This window comes from Phaethon aethereus, assembly GCF_964289735.1.
Source record: "Phaethon aethereus genome assembly, chromosome: 2".
NCBI lineage: Eukaryota > Metazoa > Chordata > Aves > Phaethontiformes > Phaethontidae > Phaethon > Phaethon aethereus.
This window is the reverse complement of record NC_138582.1, coordinates 95,608,365-95,629,225: the sequence shown is the minus strand read 5'-3', so window position 1 is coordinate 95,629,225 and position 20,861 is coordinate 95,608,365. Positions and strand designations below refer to the sequence as shown.

General features: G+C 39.6%; 1 protein-coding gene across 1 annotated transcript in view; it reads right to left on the bottom strand.

The window, feature by feature from the left end:
- Nucleotides 1–20,198, bottom strand: part of CDYL (chromodomain Y like) — a 108,037-nt gene extending 87,839 nt beyond the window's left edge. The window contains exon 1 of the mRNA XM_081996614.1: nucleotides 20,113–20,198. Within this exon, the coding sequence (XP_081852740.1) occupies nucleotides 20,113–20,136 (24 nt within the window). The 5' untranslated portion in view covers nucleotides 20,137–20,198. The remainder of the gene's footprint in view (nucleotides 1–20,112) is intronic.
- Between the last annotated feature and the right edge of the window lie 663 nt (nucleotides 20,199–20,861).

Here is a 20,861-nt window from a genome sequence, read left to right as displayed (position 1 = left end):
GCAAATCTGGCCTCAAACTTACCCTATTAAGCAAAACAGGATGAAAAAAAAAAAAAAGTGGGGCATTGTGAAGGGGAAGAATTTTCAGATGAATAAACTCCCTAAACTGACTCTGTGTGAAATCCCGAGTGCCAGTGTTGGTAGAGGGAACACCCAGCTGAGGAGGCGGGGGGAAGGCAGGATGTCAACATAAATTGCCTTGGAAATACGTGGGAATCTCTAGTCCGTGAGAATAAGGACAAAGAGGAGAACCTAAACATGTCAGTACCATGGTTTTTGCTCACGGCTTATGCTTCCCAATGCACCAAAGGGGAAGTACGCCTTCCCACTGAATTAATCGGAAAGGGTAGATTAGCTGTGCACCTTCTAGTTCTCTTTTAGTTACGACTGCAAATGGGTTTCTTCCCTGACCACAGGACCCATGATCCAGTCTGTGCACAAATTACATACAAAGAAAGAGAATTAAGAACTCACAGGCAACCATAAATCTGGCATTTCCTCAATCTAGCGTGTTTGAATTTGTGACGTAAATAACAGCCTTTTTATGATGTGGTATAAAATCTATGAAGAAAAAAAAAAAAAAAGAAAAGATGCTCATATATAGCCCTTGCCCTAGAGAGGTCACAATCCTCTTCCTTGCAGGGGTGCAAGTTTTATCAGATTTATCAAGTAAATATGAACAAGGGGCTAACTTTAAATGTGGTTTGTTTATACGCACATGTCTGTATCATGCAAGCAAAAGTAATTCTCATTATTTTGTGGGAATTGAGCTTGAAATATCTTTTTTTTGTGGTAACACATATGCATTGTCAGTTAACTTTACCACAGAGCAGACTGGGTATAGTTTCAATTATATTGTACAACCTTCTTTTGCATCAGTCAAATAGTCTTTCTAAAAAGTGTCAAATTAATTATTTTAAAAGTTATGGTGAACTACCAAAGTGTGCCCTAACATAAGGAACATTTGTGTGCTTGGCAGTTAGTAGTTCATTTCTGTGAATAATACTCTAAGGTAGTCTGGTGTGTTCTCAGCCTGCCATTAAATCATCAAGCAAGTTACCACAAAATTTAGTACGTCATGCCTGCCTTCCATTTTTCCACAAACCCATCAGCATGGGCGCTGGGAAGTGGTGGAAAGAAGGACAAGATTAGGCCTGACCAAATTTCACCATTTAGATTGATAGTGACTATACTCATGAATTGCAAAAGTGGAAAAGAAACCAAATTCATAGAGCTTTGCACTCTGTGCAATGCATAGTTGTTTCTCTTATTTTGGTCATGCTTTCCCAAAAATTGTGAGAAGCTAAAGCCACACTACAAGACAGACGCTGGTTTTGTTCCAAAAGGATGCAGTACACACTTATGTACATACACAGAGTAAGCATAAACTCTATAGCATGGCCCAAAGAAATCATATGGAATTTAGATAAATGATACACAATCTTAAGAGGCATATCACAAAATAACCTCCAGAGATTGCAACAAAGAACCACCTAGATACATAAGCCTGTCTACTAAAGGATGCTCACTTTTAGAGTTAAAATAGATTTTCCTTGATATATCATTTTCTATCATACCACCTTTGAAAATGGAGATATGTTAAATTTAAGATAAGCATAGGTCTTGAAAACAGCATTTCATTCCTTCAAGTATTTTTCAATAAGATCTTAATTACATTACTAACTTATTTTGTGAACTGAAGAATCTTAACTCAAAAGACATAATTTAGGCACAACTTAACTCTTCGAAAGCACTAAAGTAATTTAGAGATTTTTATCATAGCAAACAAAATCACCATTGAAACCAGAAAACCCTAGAATTCAGGAAATCAAATTAAAGATTTTCTGATAAAGATTTTAAATGCTGAAGTCCAACATCTGAAAGAATACAGACAAGTTGAAAAGCTACATATTGAACTCAAATTCTACTGTAAAACTGACATTAAACTGGAATAAAATCTTTTAAACCACAGAAATGTTTAAGAACAAACTTTTGGAAAACTGTATCTGTGCCATCCACAGAAAGTAGTATTTTATATAGAGCCTTAACTTTTTTTTCCACTTGATCATAGCAACTTTCATTCCACCTGTAACCCTAGCTTTTGCCCTCAGGTAGTCCAATGCAACAGTGCTTCTGGAGTTTAATAAAACAGAATGTGGCAGATAATGACACCAACAGACAAAAACCTACATCTGAACTGTTAAAACCAATACAGAAATTGCACAAAATAAACAAAAACTGCAACAAAAAGGGTTTCTGACATATTCACCTCCACATTCATCAAAGAGAAGACCTTTTTAGTCTTTTTTACACTGTTTATGAAGTAAGTTGAAGGCTAAGCCCAATAGCTGTGACATGGTTAAAAATAGCTGTTCGGCTTAAGCACGGCAACTTGTACTGCTCCACAGGAAGAATTATTCTCCTGGTCAAAATATTTGCCTTTTCAATGAGCTGAACTTTCAGGTCATCTGTTAACAATGTAGATTCTTTCCTGTCTAGAAGAACTTCATTGTCTCTCCTTTAACAAATAGCAGGGTATTGTTCCCAGCTGGTTGCTAATTCGCACAATTATCCTGTAAAAAGCCTTCAAAATGCTAAATAGAAGATGTATGTATTGCTTGGCTGATTATATATTTTGATTTTTAAAATCTCATCCTTAATTTCCCTGTATGCGTAAAATAAAATTCAAACTCTTCTTTATTATATCCTCTCTACACATCCCCAACCTTCCCCTTCCCCTCTCTTTTCAGCCTTCCCTTCAAAAATACAGGTGCACATTATGACTGCATACAGGCTGCCTTTGATGCTGAAAACACCTTTGTCAGGTTTTGTAGATGACCTGTGTATTATCCAAACTCACAGATTTTACTGAGCGACGATCATTTAGCTTGCCTTCCTGTATAACAGATAATTGCACTCCAAAATTCCTGCATCAGGCCATCATATTGTACTTGAGCTAAAGGCAACTTTTTGGAAAAACTCACAGCTTTTTATCACTGACATGTCCAGAACATCCTTAAATAAACTGTTCCGATAGATAACTGCCTTCAGTTTTAAATTTATTATATTTTTAGAAGAAATACACCTGAGTTCAGCTTTCAGCTTCTATATTTTGTCATACCATTGCCTACTATACCTAAAGGACCGCTCCTTCTGAAATCTTTGCCCCATATAAGTACTTGCAGGCCATCAGTTACTTCTTGAGCTCCCTTTGCTAAACTAAATAGGCTGAGCTTCTCCAGGCTCTTGCTATACACCAGGGTTTGTTCACTTACTTGTTTTAAGGTTTTTAATTGACCTTGACATGTTTTTCTGAATCTTCTTAAGTTTATCGAGGTTTTGGGTACTTTTGCATCTTAAGCTCAAACAGGTTGTAATTTTCTAACATTATCTCACTAGAGCTATACAGCAAAATAAAAGCACACCTAATTCAACTTGAGATCCCCTGTATCCACACCAAGGGATTGCACTGTGCATTTTAGCCTCTGTGTCCTATCTCCGAACTGCTACTTTCCAAAGTAGTACTCTCCATCCTACATCTATGATCTTACTGTCTAGACAGATATATTTAGCTATACTAACATATGTTGAAATGATCCCCATTAACTGAGTGCAGACCATCCTTCACAGTTATGAGTCCATCAATTTTTTGCATGTATGCATTTTACCAGAGATTATATTCTATTCTTCTCCAGATCATTATCCAAATCCTCAAAGCAATGGGCTGTGAAAATCTTCTATAAAATTCAACATGAACTTCCTTCATCTATTACCACTTTATGATCTGTCAATTAACCAGTTTGATATGTATTTAATATGCACCGTGTTGACTTAGCAAAGAGCTAGATGTTAAAAATCAGAATACTGTGCAGTACTGCATCAGGTGCCTTACAAAAGCTTACTACACACACATTAATATCTTTGTCAACCCCAAACTTTCAGCCTCAGAATAAAGAAATAAATACAGACTAGTTCTAATTGTCATGAACAGTTGGGCAAGCAGTGACTCTGCTTTCTTCAATTTTCTGCTAAGCAATTCTCATTTCAACCTTTCCACAGTTCTTTCTGTGATCATTTTCAATGTGTCCAGTCTAGTATTTATGTTATATCCTGGCCTACTGTATCTCATTTACATTTCTACAACAACTAAAATTAAAGAAAAACAAAATACGAACCCAAATATTTTAGATATCTCCAGTTGGTTGGGTTGGTTGGTTTGTTTTAAATCCTAACTCTGTAGACTAAATAAAAAAATTAAATTTGTTTGTTCCTACTAGAATAAAGAAATATTTTTTGTAAGTCACTGTAAACAGTTAACACAAGATCCAGATTTTGGCCAGAGAACAACCATATTTTGACTCACAGCATGGTTTTTAAAGGATCATACAATAATATTTTTTGTAGTATTTCTGTCCCTTCTCAACTACTGTTGTCCCTATCTAGTAGACACATGTCACTACTAGCATTTTTTACTCTCAATTAGACAATTTTCATATTGTTCTTAACCCCATTGAGAGAATATTTATGATTAGTGTCTATATAATCTACTATGACGGTCTTTTCATTGTGACAGGTAATAGTCACTACTGCTCATGGCATTTTCTCTGAATCTTCATTCAGTGGAATCTTCACCTCTGCTTTACTATGCTATGACAGTTTCATACCTGTCCCTAATGACTGTTTATTGTAAGAGTTACAAATCCCCTGGGTAATTTTTATTTTAAAGTAATATGACTTTCAGACAAAATTGTTTTCTTTATATTTTCAGTAAAATCTGTATTACATTATTTTTAGGAAATCACCCTTTTTGAAAAAGTGAGTGTTTGTTATTGGCAAGGCCTGTACTGGATAGAATAGATTCAAATAAGTAACGATGACTATCTGTGATGACTGTTTTGGCGGAAGCTAAGTGATCTTATATCTCATTTAATCTTTGCCAGAAGAGTAAAATTGAACAGGACAGAATTTCTGATTCTCAGAAAAGTATGATGAATGACCTGCACACGTTAGAAACTCCAGGAAAATTTTATAAATGATCACCTAATGTAATTACTCTGAAATAAAAATGCATAGTTTCTTTGCATCTAGACATTTAAAGAAAGACTCCTCTGTCACATAAATCCCAGGAAGATATGCCTTTATCTCTATAAAAAGAAAGTTCAGACCATACAGAACTTTATGAAGCAACTTTCTATCCTTAAGCGTACACTTGGTTTAGCTGCTTTTTATCTTGCAAAAAATCACAAATAGAATGCAATGTTTTAATCCCTGCTTTCTGGGTGTAAAAAAAACCAGTGCATAGGCCAGGCTGGCTGTTAAAACAATGTCACAACTGAACCACAGAGGAAAAAATGGAAGGGGCAATAATAATGGCCTGATTTTATAATTTGATTCTACTATTAGTAAGTGTGGCACTCAATAAAAACTGGCACAGTGATCAACACATTTTTTAAACTGACTATAATCTTGTTTTGTACTTTTAAATTATTTATTTAATAATTTGTATTTGTTTTAAACTAAATGAGGGATCAATGCCAATGGCAATGCCATTAAATTGTACTGGTTTAGAAGCAAAGTATAGCTTTTACACTTATTGCTACATGCACCTGTTAAAACAATGAGTCATCTGAACATACATTCACAGAACCTTACTTTTTGTGTGCTACACCTCTGAAATAACAAATATTTTAATCTATTTTATGTTTTCAAACTGCATACATATGCAGACTACAATGGTAATAAGTACATTAAATCTTTCTAATAAAAGAAAACTGTCTTTGAAATGCTGAATCTAGCCTTTTTACATCATATTTAACATTTAGAAATAATACATTTCTTAATTAAGTATTAGCTACACCTAAATAATTGACAATATTTTTGCTTAATATAAGCAAAATAAGGTGCCTACACACACACAGAACTGATAACACTGGATTTCAGGCACTTAAACTACTCAGCTGTTTTCTAAATTCTCACTCAATTACTATCTCTATGTTTCCAAATCCTCCCATAATACTGCACTAGCCTTGTAGCCTTTAGTATTAGCAGATATTCTTTCCTAACCAGTTTTTGTTTATATATTAGAAGGACTTAGAGAGCAACACAGTTTACTTCCCTTATCAGTTTTCCCACCTTCACATAAACACATTCAAAGTGAAAATAACTTGTTCCTGCCGGTGAAACTGAAACCAAAAGTAATTAAAGTGTAAGTTTTTCTACCCGAAACGTATTGACGGTACTTATACTTTGAACTTTAATTCCATTGGAGGGGCTAAAAACAATCTTTACGAATATCAGCATTTTAAATGAAGTGTAGCTTAAAGTGAGCTCAGCTACGAGGAGACATCCTGTCCCATCCCACTCCCTGCCCACCGCCCACTCAGTGATTAACCAGAATCCTTAGAAATAAATTATACTTTTAACTATGCTTGCACGTCACCCCTGTCTTCAGATCAGGCTTGCAGAACAGCATCAGAGCATATTTATAATATAATCAAGGTGGACGGGTGAAAAACAACCTTACACGGCTGCAGGAGGTTCGCTACTTGTGTTGCACACTAAAAGTAACAAAAAGTTTCAGCAAGCTTTGTAAGCGCTATGCTTAATGTAAAATTCAGAGAAATGTTAATAAGTAGCAGTTATGCTCCACTAAGAAGCAACCCGAAACCCAAATTGTTGCAAGCACTTTTTTTTTTTTTGCATTTTCACATCAAAACGGCAGTGTAACCAGCCACTAAAACTATCCAGCCCGGAGCCTTCTGCTCTAGAGGAACGCCAGCACCGCACCCCTCGGGGCAGCCCCTCTCTCCGGGCGCCGCTGCTCACCCCGTCCCGGCACGGCGCTGGATGACCTCACGGTGCAGGCCAGCGACGCACTCTGTGACACGCTCTGTGAGTCAGCGCAAGCCAAGGGCAAGAAGCTGCGCAGCCACGCCGCAGGTCCGTCCAGCGAGTAGATCCAGCTGAAGATTAAACACGCAATTTGACGGATTCTTTTCTCTTTTTGAACAGAGCCAAGCCATTGCTGCAACCATCCCCCCACATCCACCCAATTTTTTCTCCTGTCTCCCCCACTTCAACCATGCCATGTATTCCTGCTCCTTTACTTCAAGTGGCACCTCTTGGATTTCAACCCGAGCCAGTCAGAAAACTGCCAGAAAACTATTTCTACAAAAGCTGTGGACAGCCTTCAGCTAGACAGGCTTCCTTAAAGGACATTCACCTGACCCAGCGACACAAACCAGTGCCGGTGCAAGGCAGGGGGAAGAACGAGTGGCTTGCTGGAGGAGCCAGGGGTGGCAAGCAAGGCCTGCAGCACTTAAATTTGCTTAAGCTGTAGTGAACAGAGCCCTTAGACCCCCAGTTGAAAGTGGATAAGGAATAGAAAGCCTCCTTCCCTAATATTTCAATGTTTCAAAACTAACTTTTAAACAACACGCCACTCAAAGAAACGTTAAGGGAAAGAGAGGAAAACTGACACAAATGCTGTCAGCATTCCCCAGTCTCAGGGCTCACTGAGACTGTTCTGTGGACATCATTGGGTGGCTCAACAGCTCCAAGGACCTTCCACACCTGCTTCGTCATCCTGGCAAGTATGTGTATGGCCTTGCACTGAACCAGACTGAGGAACTGATTCAACCAAATAAACGTTTCTGGAGCCAGGGTTTTTTATTTGGTTGTTTTTGATTATGCCAGATCGATTTTCCAATCCTCTTAACACATTGCCAAGCTGCTGTTGTGGCTCAATGGAAGCTGAGCAGTTGGAGGAAGGACCTGCTGACGTCAATTATAAAGTACTGCCATCAAAACACCTTCTGAGATTTAATGTAAAATGAAGAAAAATACAATAATCACAGTTTATAAACATAACTTGATCAGCTACTGTCACTCAGATAACAAACCTTAACTTACACCACAGTAGCTCAGTGCTGTGCCTAAACACTTTATACTTCAACAGCACAATCCCTTAACAACATTCACCTACTAACACAGTTTACAGTCCCAAAGGAAGGCCTGTAATGAATGAAATTCATATCCTGCATTAAGTTCAGAAGACAGTAGAAAAAGGAAAAAAAACCCCTCTGTGCTTAGGTGGTCACATTTAAGTATATTTAACTTAACTGACTAAATTAACCCGACTAGCTTTTCTTTTTCTCTCTATCTAGAGAAAGCGGATGAAGTCTGATGACCTTCTAGAGGAATTTCACTTAGATGGTCTGAATGGCCTTCTGGATGACTCCCATCACTGATTACAGAGGATATCAAAGATAACACTGCATGCTAGTTAAATATCTCTCTGCAGTTAGCTCCACCAAAACAAAACCCAACATAAAAGGGAGACAGGTTTGTCTGTGGCTTGTACTTGTAGCATAGCTTCTCTCTGTAAGACCCAATCAGCCTGCTCTACTTTATTCTAAGATGTTCTGACAATATTTACCTGGGGGAAGAGGGGGGCGGGGAGAAAAAAGGCCTTATTCAGCTTGTGCTTTGGCTCCGGGATTCAAACTTTGTCAGGGAGATGAGCAAATGATTAGCAATCATATCTGAAATATTCAGTCTGAGTGATATGCTCAGTACTAGACTAACTATGACACAGGAAAGAGAGAACTACATTTTTGAAGACAGCATTCAGGTGTCCTAATGAAGAGATCCTCTGTTTTCCCCCAACAACCCCTGCCTACCCTTCTTTCTACAAAATATAAAGCGGTTCTAGCAGGATGTGCCTGCCTTCTACTACATAACAAAGTTCCAGCCTCTTGCTCAGAAAAATAAAAATCATCCTTACTTTACAAACAATAGTCAACCAATTCCACACTGAAAGTGCCTTTTTCAGAACAAGTCAGATGGAAAAAGATTTTTCTGGTGGTTTGACTGAAGATGAGAGAGATGGGTATTGTGAAGATACCAGGAAGGCAGAGCTCAAACATTTGACAAAAGGGACAAATGAAGGAGAAGGAAGCATTAATTTAGTGAAAAGCAGAACATAAAATTGGTTCCACAGTCCAATCACTACTTTCTTCTTCCCCTTCTCATAATTTACTATGTCTCAGTATACTTTAAGACTTTATTTAGCATATAAAGATCTAAAATCCCTTCCCCCAAATTAATCACTTCTATTCACATCTTAGTTCAAGCTTTGTGAATATAAAAAGTATACAGAGGAAAAATAAGAGACAAATTAAAGCATTATTTTACTAATGGAAATAATAAAACCATATACATATATACAGGTTAGAATAATGACTCTTATTAATTCCCATTATTTATGAAAACATCCATCATGAACAAGCAAAAAAGCCAAAGGACATTATTTTTACTTGACAATAAGAATGTCATAATAAAGCAAATTATATTGTGTGCAAGCCAGGAATCAGTTTTGTTACATTTAATAGCTTTGTTTAGAGATATATATGTTCAAGTGCAGAGGACTAAATTCTTTAGAATAAACTAGGTTGTCATTACTTGAGTAAGGACTTTAACATTGAATAATTCAATTAATGTTGAATATATTCAAATAACAAACAGTAATAAAGACAGTAACTTCCCATTTTACAGACAAATACCAGTAAGGAATGATTAACTAAGATCTTCACTTGCACTGAAAAAAAAAATTACCCCACGCTATTTTATCTGTAACTTAACTGACAGCTGTCCATCATTCATTGCTTTTCATGAGTATCCAAAAGTACAAAGAGCTAGAGCATAACAAACAATTTTATCTGGATAAATGGAGGAAAATAACATAGGAATAGGTATAAATGAATAACAGTCAAATTTCATCTGTCAATATGGGTGGATCAAGACCTAAGCTTCATGGAGACAGAAGCCATATGATGGCCTAGCACTCATTCTATCTCCTCACTAAATCCATGTTTTGCCACTAATGGCAGCAAAGATGACCTCCAAAACACCATCTCATTCAATATGCTTGTTCTGCATTGCACCAGTTTCAGGGCAAAACTGAACTTAAACTAGAAATTGATCCTTGTAAAGAACTGGTTTTAAAGAAAAGATGTTTTAATGATCTATCTCAATAAGCATTTTAAAAAATATCCAATAAAAGCTAAAAAACCCTGTTATTAAATCTTTACTGATAAGAAAGTAGAGAAGCATGGCACAGTTTGCATACAATTATGACACCTGTATCCTGTCGATGAAAAAATGAGCAAGATCCCATCTTTGTCTGGTTTTAAAGATTTCTGAAGTAGTAATCCTTCATATCCATTTGGTTTCTGTAGTCACGGACATAAGCTGTCAAATCATCAACTGCTTGAATGCACTGGCTTCCAAGTTTTCACACTCCTACAAATGTTATACCTCAAAGAAGCATCCTTAAATACAATAATTTCCATCTTCTCATTCAGAACCTAATATTTTATTCTTGGGCAGTTTACATAAATAAGCACAAATCTCGGGAGATCTGATGAGTACCAGGTAGGAGAGAGGAAAAACAAATCAATTAAGGAGCTGCCTAATACAAAAGGGATGCCTCTAACAAGAGTGAAATAGAATCTGAAACACTGATGGATCTTCTGAAACAGGACGCTACCTTATTTGCCATCGCCACCCGGGAAAAAATTCTTTGTTGTTATTGATCATCACTCCTTAATGACCTTGAGAAAAATACAGCTTTTTCCAATGTTAATTCTCTGGAAGTCATACCTTGCAAAGATCATATGATGATAAACTCATCCTAGACCCCTGTATTGCACTCTTATGAATGTTTTTTCCAAATTAAAACGAAATAGAGATCAAGTGTCCTTTACTCTCCCATTCAACACATACCCTTTTGTACAATCAAATCAAAACATGAAGTACGTAACACTGAGCATATGAACAGACAAAGGAAAGAACAAACTTGAAAACAATTTGTAAGCTGGGCTTTAACTTTCTTTAGCCACGTACATACACTATAAACAACCTGGTGTGCACTGACAGTTTAAATTTTAACTTTGAAACTTCTGACCTTACTGTATCGTTAAGTGAAAATTGATTGACTCCTCTAAAATTGCACTAATTTAAAACTTTCGTTGCCCTTGGGAATGTTTGGACATCAAGATTTTCCTTCAGCTGCAGCGGACGGTGGTGAGATGTTCCTACGGGCACCTCAGTCTTCCAGGGGAAGCAGCTCTACAGCATCACTTTCAGGAAGCGTTAGATATCGTTTAGGTGGAAATGTTCACTCAGCTGACTGTCGAGTTGCTTTGAATACTTCTATATAGAATAACTATATTTATGATCTAATTCCACAGAAAGGTACACTAAGAACAAAAGTTCAAGATTCTCAGTCTGATGTAAACATCATCACTTTTACTTTCTTTCTGTTTCTTTGTTCTTAGAAAGCACTGTTAATCAAAGATCAAGTCTGGTCCTTATCTGTGACCCAAACAAGTCAGAAAAAATGTGCCAGCCTTGAAAACATGAGGGGGCCATCTAAGAGTTACAGTATAGTTACTGTATAGCAAAAAGTCTACAGAGAAAAAAATCAGGGTTTTTTTCTCTTCAAGGAAAAGTTTTTTATCAATCTTCCTAATTTTAGAAAGATTATACTCCAGTACAATCTACTATGGTTTATACTTACACTCACAAAATAGTATTAATTTCAAATAACGAGATTAATTCCTAGAATTATTATTGCAAGCACTATTTTTTTTTTTTTATTCTGTGGCTGAATTCCTCTCTCTACATCTTCTAGACTAGGAAAGATTAGACAATTCACACAAAGCAGTTAGCTAGACCTTATCTTGGGATACGGACATTAAGCATATGAAGTCTCCACTGAAGACTTTGCAGGTATTTAGAGCGTACACTGCCGATGCCTTTAGATTTCACTCAGAGTTGGTGTCAATGTATTCAGCGGTTATAACTCGGAAAAGACTTGTTCAAACACCTTAGACGCTACCATTTGAACAAGACCCCAGCGAGCGTTTAGAAACATTGTCTGAAGAGAAACAGATGAAAGCTTAGCCCCACGAACAATTGTGCTAACATGAGTGAGCGAGCTGGCAATCCTACCGCACTCCCGCTCACACCATGCCCTGCCAGGATCAACAGAAACGCGCACGGCATCGCTCTTCCCACAGACGTGCCCGCCTTTGCCCGCGCCTGCAGCCACGACCCGCCGGCAGCCCTGCGCAGGGAATGAAGGTGGGCTCTGAGCATCTGGAGACCTCACGTCACGCTGCTGGCATTTTATAACCAAGGCTGAAATCTGCCCTGGTCCAAGCAAAACCAGCCACGAAAGCTCCCAATGATTGATACTGTGCCACCTTTCCCATTTTTTCCCTCTACATTACGGACCCGTGATAGGAATCAGGATGCTGAACTGAATGGATCTTTTGTGTCAGTACGAATAGTCTTACGTTCTCATTATTTCTTAGAGACACAATCCCAGGTCTATTAGTTTTAACCTTGTAAGTGATGTAGCCACTAAAATATGATGGAAGAGTCACACTGTGCTTGCATGAGCTCTATTTTATACATTTACCTGGGGAAAATCAGGTGCTGAAATCACAACAAACAAGCCTTATTCAGCAACTAGCCAAACTATAATCCAGCCAACTTCCCCAAAGTTACTTTGAATTGTTTTGTACCTTTCATATATCTACATTGTTACTGGTAAAAAAAATGTTATCAATATACAGACGCTGTTTCACTGAAGAACTGCACTTTATGGGAAGAACTTCAAAAAGTACAGACTTCTGAATAGCCACTGAATACAATACACAACACATCACGGTGTAGGGGAAGGATTTTGGAGTTAAGGTATATTCATTTCAACTCTCTTAAGAATGTACCTCAACAGTTCCCCTACATATATACTTACAAAATGCACATCTAATGTTTTTCTGTGATAAATACATCGCAACACAACTTGCTTTAAACTGTGGCATCTTCCAACTAAAGCCAAGCTCTGTATTATTCCCTACACCAAGCAAATTTCAATAAAACACTGGTTTACAGGAAGTGGAGATGCTTAGAGAGGTAGTTAAATGTCTTTGCAAAATGCAAATCACAAAGTCACTTTTTTAAAAAAAGGAGAAAGCAAAAAAGTACATCTCCTTCCTTCCCTGTTCATCCAGGGAACTCATATTCAAAAAAAAAATGGGTTTTGACTTTTCAGATGCTACTATGACAATGAGCAAAGACTGAACATTAAGACTTAATTTACTGAAAAGCTGTGAAACTTTCAGAAACTGTGGGGGCAGAAGAGTTTGAAAGGCACGACTACAAATGTGGTTAGGCCACTTAAAACACATCCCTTATCTTTCCCCACCAAAAAAAAAGAAAGAAACAAACCATCAGATGTAACATGGCCAAGAAGGAAGATTTGATCAGAGCTGTACTAATTTATTTTATGCAGTGCAATTATAAAATGTGAAGCCTCACTGAAGAATCACAACAAAACTGATAGCTACAGTAGTTACTTTGTTTCATTATTCAACAAAACAAATGCAAACAAACAGATATTTAGTAAATAGTTGCTTTATTTTGCATTTTATGCTAGCAAAATGGCTTCAAAAGAATTAAAAAATGCAAATCTATGGTTAAAAATGTTTTTTATCTATATCCATTCTACGTATTCATACGTATTCACAGATTCCTTAAAAAAAATCTACAGCAGGTCACCACTGAGGACACATGTAAATCTTCTGAGGATGTGTCTGAAAACAGTAAATATTCTTGCCTTCACAGTGTACTGAATCAGTAACATGCCAATTTTCTTTTCCTCTAAGTAATATGGAGAGAAGTTCAAAGAAATTATTTCAAAGAACACAAAATTCTTGTGTAAAAATATTAAAATTAGAAAAATAAAAGCTCTTCCTAGATACTACAGCTTTGGAGAATACATTTGATAATGAAAAATACAGAACTTTCATTTTTAAGATAATTTCTGGACTAACCACATACTGTCAGAGAAAACATATGCTACATTTAATATGAAAGTTATCATTGTTTTATTCAACAATAAACAAAAAAACAACAACCCCGTATTTATCGACAAATAAGGTTATCACATGCCATCCAGAACCTCAAAGGCACAGAAGTTAACTTTTGCATCCCCTTTCATCTTGCAAATACAGTCTGTGGAGCTCATGCTTCCGACAGATACCCCAAAATAATACATTGCCCAGTAACACCAGATTTGGAGTTTTCTACAGAAGAGTAAGAGTGGCACTATAGGCCTGCGTATCAGTTATATACAACAGATCTGCACATCCAGTTACCAACATATTTAAGAAGTCATTCTGGTTGTCAAGGTTTTGTATCAACTACAGTCTTTGCAAGTGTGGAGTGTTTATCAGAGAGAGATGAAACTGTAACTGTTAGTAACTTGTTTTTTCCACCACTTTGGCACAGGTCAGACACGCTGCAGCAGTCAGGAAGAAATGAAGCTGCACCTACTGAGAAGTCAAAGAGGGACACAGCACCAATGACGCTGTTCCAGCTACACCAACCTTCCTGAGGAACAAGGGGCTATGGTGTATCTCATTAAGTCCTGTGTGTCCAACAATTTATCCTCACTCGAGAGGTACTGAACATTGGCATAGTGGAAGCAACCTTCTGTGATAGTATGGTGTTGTAAGGTGCAAGTAATTATTCCGTACCTCTAAATGTGGCTGGCAACACATTAGCGAATCCTCAACTGACCAAAAAACTCAAGAAATAAAATCAGAGTCTGCTGTGAAAGACAGAGACTGTAAAGGTAAGAATTATCAGACCCTCACATACTTTGTGGATGGGGCATCTCTCCCCCTGATGGACGCAGGCAATTCAAAGCAAGTTACACCAAAAAAAACCAAACCCAAACCCAAAAAAACGCACCAACAAAAAAACCTATTTCCTTAATATACCTATTACATGCACATGTATGTACAAAACACTTCTGTGCATAAAAGCTGCTAAACCATCTCCTTATCTGTGAATCGTTTGCTATCCTGCACAGGACCCAGGCAGAATTTCACTCCTTTGGCCGTGGGCATCTGAACTCCAGGAGCAGCCACCAGAGCCTTGCAGGCCAGTGGCACAGCAGAGGGCAGGGCCTGCCGGAGGAGCCCCTGGGGACTCCAGCATTTCCCCACCGCCACAGCAGAAGACGGGGCACCAAGCCCCCTCGGTTCTGTCTAAAGCTCTGGGAGAGGAGATGAGAGAGAATTCAAGCTGGTGAAAAGCAGCATGGCAAGGGACATGGAAAGAGCCGAGTTTCTCATGCTAAACATGGTGGCTCCATCGTGCAGTGCTCTTGCATTAGCACTCTGGTTTAAAGAAGTGAAAGTCACCAAAGGGGGATGAACAGCTAATCCCCAACTCTATTTTAAGTCAAATGTACAGTTCCTAAGGGGTGGAAGCAACGCAAACAAGTCTGATGTAAAATCCTAGTCTTGTGTAGTTGGCTAGGGTCAGTCAAGCAAGTCTTAGTCTTTTTACCTCTTCTGAAATAGACAATAACATTTGCACTTTTTGTTGTCAAAATAAAATCGGAAAGATTCAGGCATTACAGCTCAATGACCATAAGACCCCCTTTATGAACAAGTGTCACTGATGTTTAACCACGATCTTAGGAATCAGCACATCAGAAACAAGCAGCAGAAGACAGATCCCAAGATATTTTGGACTTCCTGCAAGACAGGTTGAATAAAAATAACCCATTTCAATGGGGAAAAAATGGCTATTGCCCAAACAGGCAATTCTGAGTTGTTGTTAATAGGAATTTTTCATCAAATACCATAAGAAATTACAACACACTCCAAGCTGCATACTGTAGTTAATGGATTTACCCTTTCAGTTACCTTAAGCAAAACAAATGTTTAAACTTTCCAGTAAATGCACACAAAACATGATGAAGATCTGATCGCTGCAATGTTACTAGAGCTCTGAGACAACTTTGGGTTTAGGTGGGTAATTCCCTGGCAGTATCAAATTTTCAATGAAATGACAGCATTTCTCCTTCAGTTTTCTATACTCTATCATTTAAAAAACTAGCACAGTAGTTGAAGAACAGCCCACAGGATCAGAAACACTTTTTTTGACTTGTGGCCACTGCTGTATACACAAAGTTTAAATTTTCATGGAATACGTGTCATTGGGTCTTATATATTAGGTGATCAAACTTGACGTATAGTCTAATGCCAGGCCATAGAATTTCAGCTCCTGAAATTAGTTTCAGTTTGTTATTTCACTGTATCTGTATAATTTAATGTCAAAGGCTTTAGTTCTAAAAATAAAACAAAAAATACCGAATCATCATTGGAAGTGAAGTATCACCTTGAGAATACTAGACATTGGGATGACAAAAATGCATATATATTTTGCAAGACACTTGAAGAATTAAAAAAAAAAAGACATTTTCCATTCTATAAAACATACAAAAAATGTATAATTTTGGACTACAATACTTTAAATATGTTAACCTGTAATATTTTAATGGAAATTGATTAAGTCACCTTAAAATGCTATGTTTACGAGCAATGTCAAGGTGAAATACGGAGTGAAGAAAAGACACTGATGCACAGGTGCACTTGCAAAGTTCATACAAACTGTTTTGCTTCCTTCTTGGTAAAACCCAGTAAAGATGTTTTGATATGAGTAGCAATCATGGCCCAAGACTGACTAGAGTTACCCAAATGGATCCAGTGCGCCATGTATACCATCAGCTGTACCAGTAATTCTCAGAGGAAAGATGGAAACATTTGGTCATTTGATTAGATGCAACCTCCAACAGGCAGAGAACTTCAATACATTTCTACCACAGTTAGTACAAAGAAAGTTATTAAATTTTATAAGAAAGAGACTCTTCCAAACTCAGCACAGCTTTAGTATTTGTCTAGCAAACACCATTTGGTAATTCTGACCTGCTGGCTAACACACAGTTGTCCTGGGGAATACTTTTATGGGATCGGTTCCACATTTGAGCAAACAAATCTGTCATGCCAACCACAATTCAGGATGACTTCAATACCAGACATCACAGCAAGGGTCTGCCAGAGGAGGTCGAGTGATTTGACTGCGGAGAGAGCAACCATAGTTTGCTTCCAAATGAACCTTCTAAATGAGGTGGGTACCCTACTCCTAATTACTCCAGTGAAGATGATGGGAATAAGCAACAACCCTCCAACGGGTGGGAATCAGCCAAGAAAGCAAAGCAAACTTGTCACAGCGTAAAAGAAATCAGCCCTACTGTTTGTTCAAGCAGCTGTACAAAGGACTTTCCAAAAGTCACAGTAATGCAGACAGCAGCAGACACCCACAAAGAAAGATCCCGTTAAGATGTCAACGCCTATTGAAACAAATTTTTTGGGAAAAAAACCTGGACAGCACTTTTTATTATGTATTCCTTTATCTGTCTTGTTCACCAGTCTCTCCAAGTCTGTCCACCTCACTAACATGTTGTCACTTGAAGAATCAGACTTAGAAACAGAAAAACTATGTTGGCAACATTACTACTTGTTTCACTTTCAATCTAGAAAACAAGAGTCTCTTCAACACTTTTCAACAAAAGTTTCATATTTTCTTCAGATCTTCTCCCCCCTCAAAAAAAGTAGGTAATCATTACCATAACCTCTAAAATGCTCGGGAACAAATGACACAGAGGACACACAGCCAGCCTGACAAAGCCATCCTTCCAGCCCATTAGTGTATTTCAAGGTTTCAATTTTTGAATTCCAAATCACTGACCTACAGTTCAGCTCCCTCTCTCCAGAGATGATATCCAGAGTAAAAATAAAAAATCATCCCACAAACAAGTGAATCCATAAAGATTTTTTTTCTTAAAAAAAAACCCCAAAAATGGAACTTACCTTCATTTTTATTGTTTATAAGAGGATTTCTCATTTCTATTTTGGAAGAACCGTATCAGCAGGAGTAGTTAGCATCCATACTTTGTCTAACAATCTCAAGTAGATTATACACTTTTTTTGATCAAGACACAAGATCAAGATTCAGAAGGAAAAATGAAAGTATAACAAATGGCACTGGATTTCAATTACCAGATTTAAATAATATTGTATGGCATGAATTACAAAGAAAATATCCATGAAACAGAAGCAAATCCCCAGTCAATAACATGGGCAGTTCACAGAAGGGTTTAAATTGCCTAATACTCCAAATTTCAGGTCAACTTGCAGTTACATAGTTCCCAAATTACTGTTCACTATATTTAAATTATTATTTTATTATTTTTTAGGCATGGCTATAAATTTCATTACAAGACAAAACTTGCCAGAAATGAACAGCAATTTATGAAAAAAAAAAAATTGCAAAAGAGACAGCTTGATGACATCCGAGTCCAAAAGCATTAACAATTTCAGCATCTCAAATAAACTTTGCATCTACACAATTAAAGAATGTATCTGATTTTTAAAATTAAAAAAGTAGTTTATCACTTCAGGCATTTTGCAAAAGAGGCTTTCACCCAATGGATAGAACACCTCTCCCGCCCAGTGAGGATGGCCACGCTCAACAGACTACCAAGCTTTTTGCAGAAGTCAACATTTTGAACATAACTTAAGACAACCAAGAAGAGTAATGAGCAGTGGTCACTCCTAACCTCAGTCCAATGTTCAGCAACTAGAATTTTTCTGGTCATTTCTTATGTCTATCAAAACCGATATCCCATTGTCCATCTTTGATCAAATACAGCGACACACAAAGAGCAAGTACTGGCCACAGCACAGTCTAGGGACTCAACCCCACAAACCTGACAGAACTTTTTCCGAAGTCAAAGCAAGTTTTTGGCAATCCTTTCACACGCAGAGCCGTCCCCTCAATTTCTCTCCTACTTCCACGGATGATCCCTTCAAGATTGGCTTAAGCCACATTATGAGGATAGGGAAACTTGCCAAAGCAATTAACCATGATTTATCTGTCTTGGGAATACAGGCCTTCAGTCTTCTAGTCTATCGGTTCAGCACCTCCACTCGGCAGTCAACTTGCTTATAATATAAGCCCACTCGCGGCACCTTTCACGGGTCTATTCACCCACAGCAGTGCAGATGTAACTCCATTAACGGGAGATACACATGTACCAACAGTACAATAAGATATCTTCTTCTGTCAAGTGTCCTGAAGGCTGTCTGCCTCCTTTTGACCTTAGCCTTCCAGCCTCTGGATATAAATACTTTTTTATAGAACACTGCCTGGATGCATACTAACTATGAGATAAAAGCATTTTTGGTTTTGGGTGGCCGCTTCTCTACCCAAAAGACAAGAATGGCTCCAAAACAACAACGGCTTTTCACTCCCAGGGATGACTTCTTGTAAAAATAAAAACAAGGAAGTTAAATCCAAGAGAACCATAATGCTTTTCAATTAAGGGCAAGGATGTGAAATCGCCACACATAAGACAGGAAATTCAAAGTTAGGCTGTCACCTCATTCCCTTCTTCACCCCAAAACCTTCCTCTCCCGTCAGCACACCCTCTGACCACCTCCCGAGCACCGAGTGAAGGATGGTGTGTCAGAGCCTTAACTTTGAATCTTTTTGGCTTCCCTCGCAACCTTAACCGTATCGGTAGAGCACGAAGAGCCGAGGAGTTTAAATTTTAATATTTTGCATCACTGCAGCTTGCTGCATGGCCAAGGCACAGAATGGTCGCACAGGACTTTGGTAGAGACAAGAATCCAGGAGGAAAGCCCCTCTGCCCGCCCCCCCCCCCCGCGCCGCTCCGGACACATGCAATAACTCGGCTTTGCACACATTTTTGCACACCGCCGGGCTCGCACTCCGCCGGGCTCACTCCCGGGGCGAGCCGCGGCTGTCAGCGCCGCTCCCCGCCATCCAGCACCCCCCCTTCTCCTTCTGGAGTCAAAGTGTTGTGTGAACGTGGGGCGGGGGGGTGGGGGGAGCGCAGGCCACGGGTAACACTTTGCCGTCTCCTCCTTTCAGTCACATTTCCGTCCTCCTCCAGCAAAACTGGGGAGGGAAGGGGGGGCGGGGGGCCAGGCGGGGCGGGGGGGGGCCCACAGGCAGGCGCTGGGCCCAGCGGGAAGGGGCAGCCGCAGCAAGTGTGGGTGACAAGACCGCCGGCTCTCCCGAGAGCAACAAAAAGGCGGGTGGGGTGGGGTGGGGTGGCCGGCGGGGCCGGGGGCAGGGCCGGCGCTCGGGGGCTGTTACCTCGTAGAGTTCCTCGGAAGCCATGCTGGGGAGCCTCACAAGGTGGAGTTGGGTGCTGGTTTGGAAATACTTTGTTTCAGTTGGTGTCCGTGTGGCCTCCTCCTCTTCTCCTTCCTCGTCTTCGTCTTCTTCTTCTTCTTCTTCTTCTCCTCCTCCCCCTCCCTCCTCCTCCTCTTCCCCTCCTCCTCCTCCTCCTCCTCCTCCTCCTTCTTCTCCTCCTCTTCTTCTTCCTCCTCCCTGCGCGTCTCTCTCCAGCGCAACTAGCAGCCCCGCTCGCTAAATGCCAGTGAGGTGCTGCCGCTGCTGCTGCTGCTGCTGCTGCTGCTGCTGCTGGCGGCGGCGGCGGCGGCGGGGCTGCGCGCACGGCAGCTGCGCAACTCGCTCGCTCGCGCTCGCTCCCTCGCCCTCGCGCTGCCTCTCGCACGGCCCGGCAGGCAGGCACGCACGCACTCGCGCGCGCACACACGCACACACACACACTCACTCACACACGCACTCGCGCACGGCAGCGGCGGCGCCCCGCACCCCCACCCCTCCGTCCCCGGCTCGCTCGCTCGCTCGCTCGCTCCCTCCCCAGGAACACTAATCGAGCGCAGAGAGAGAGCCACACGCAACCACTCCGCCTCGGCTCCAGCCGCCCCCGGCACCATCCTCCTCCTCCCGCCCCCCCCCCCCCCTCTTTGATCTCCCATTGTCTGCTCAGCTGAGCCCGGCGGCGCGCGGGGGGCGGTGGGGCGCGCGCCCGGGCG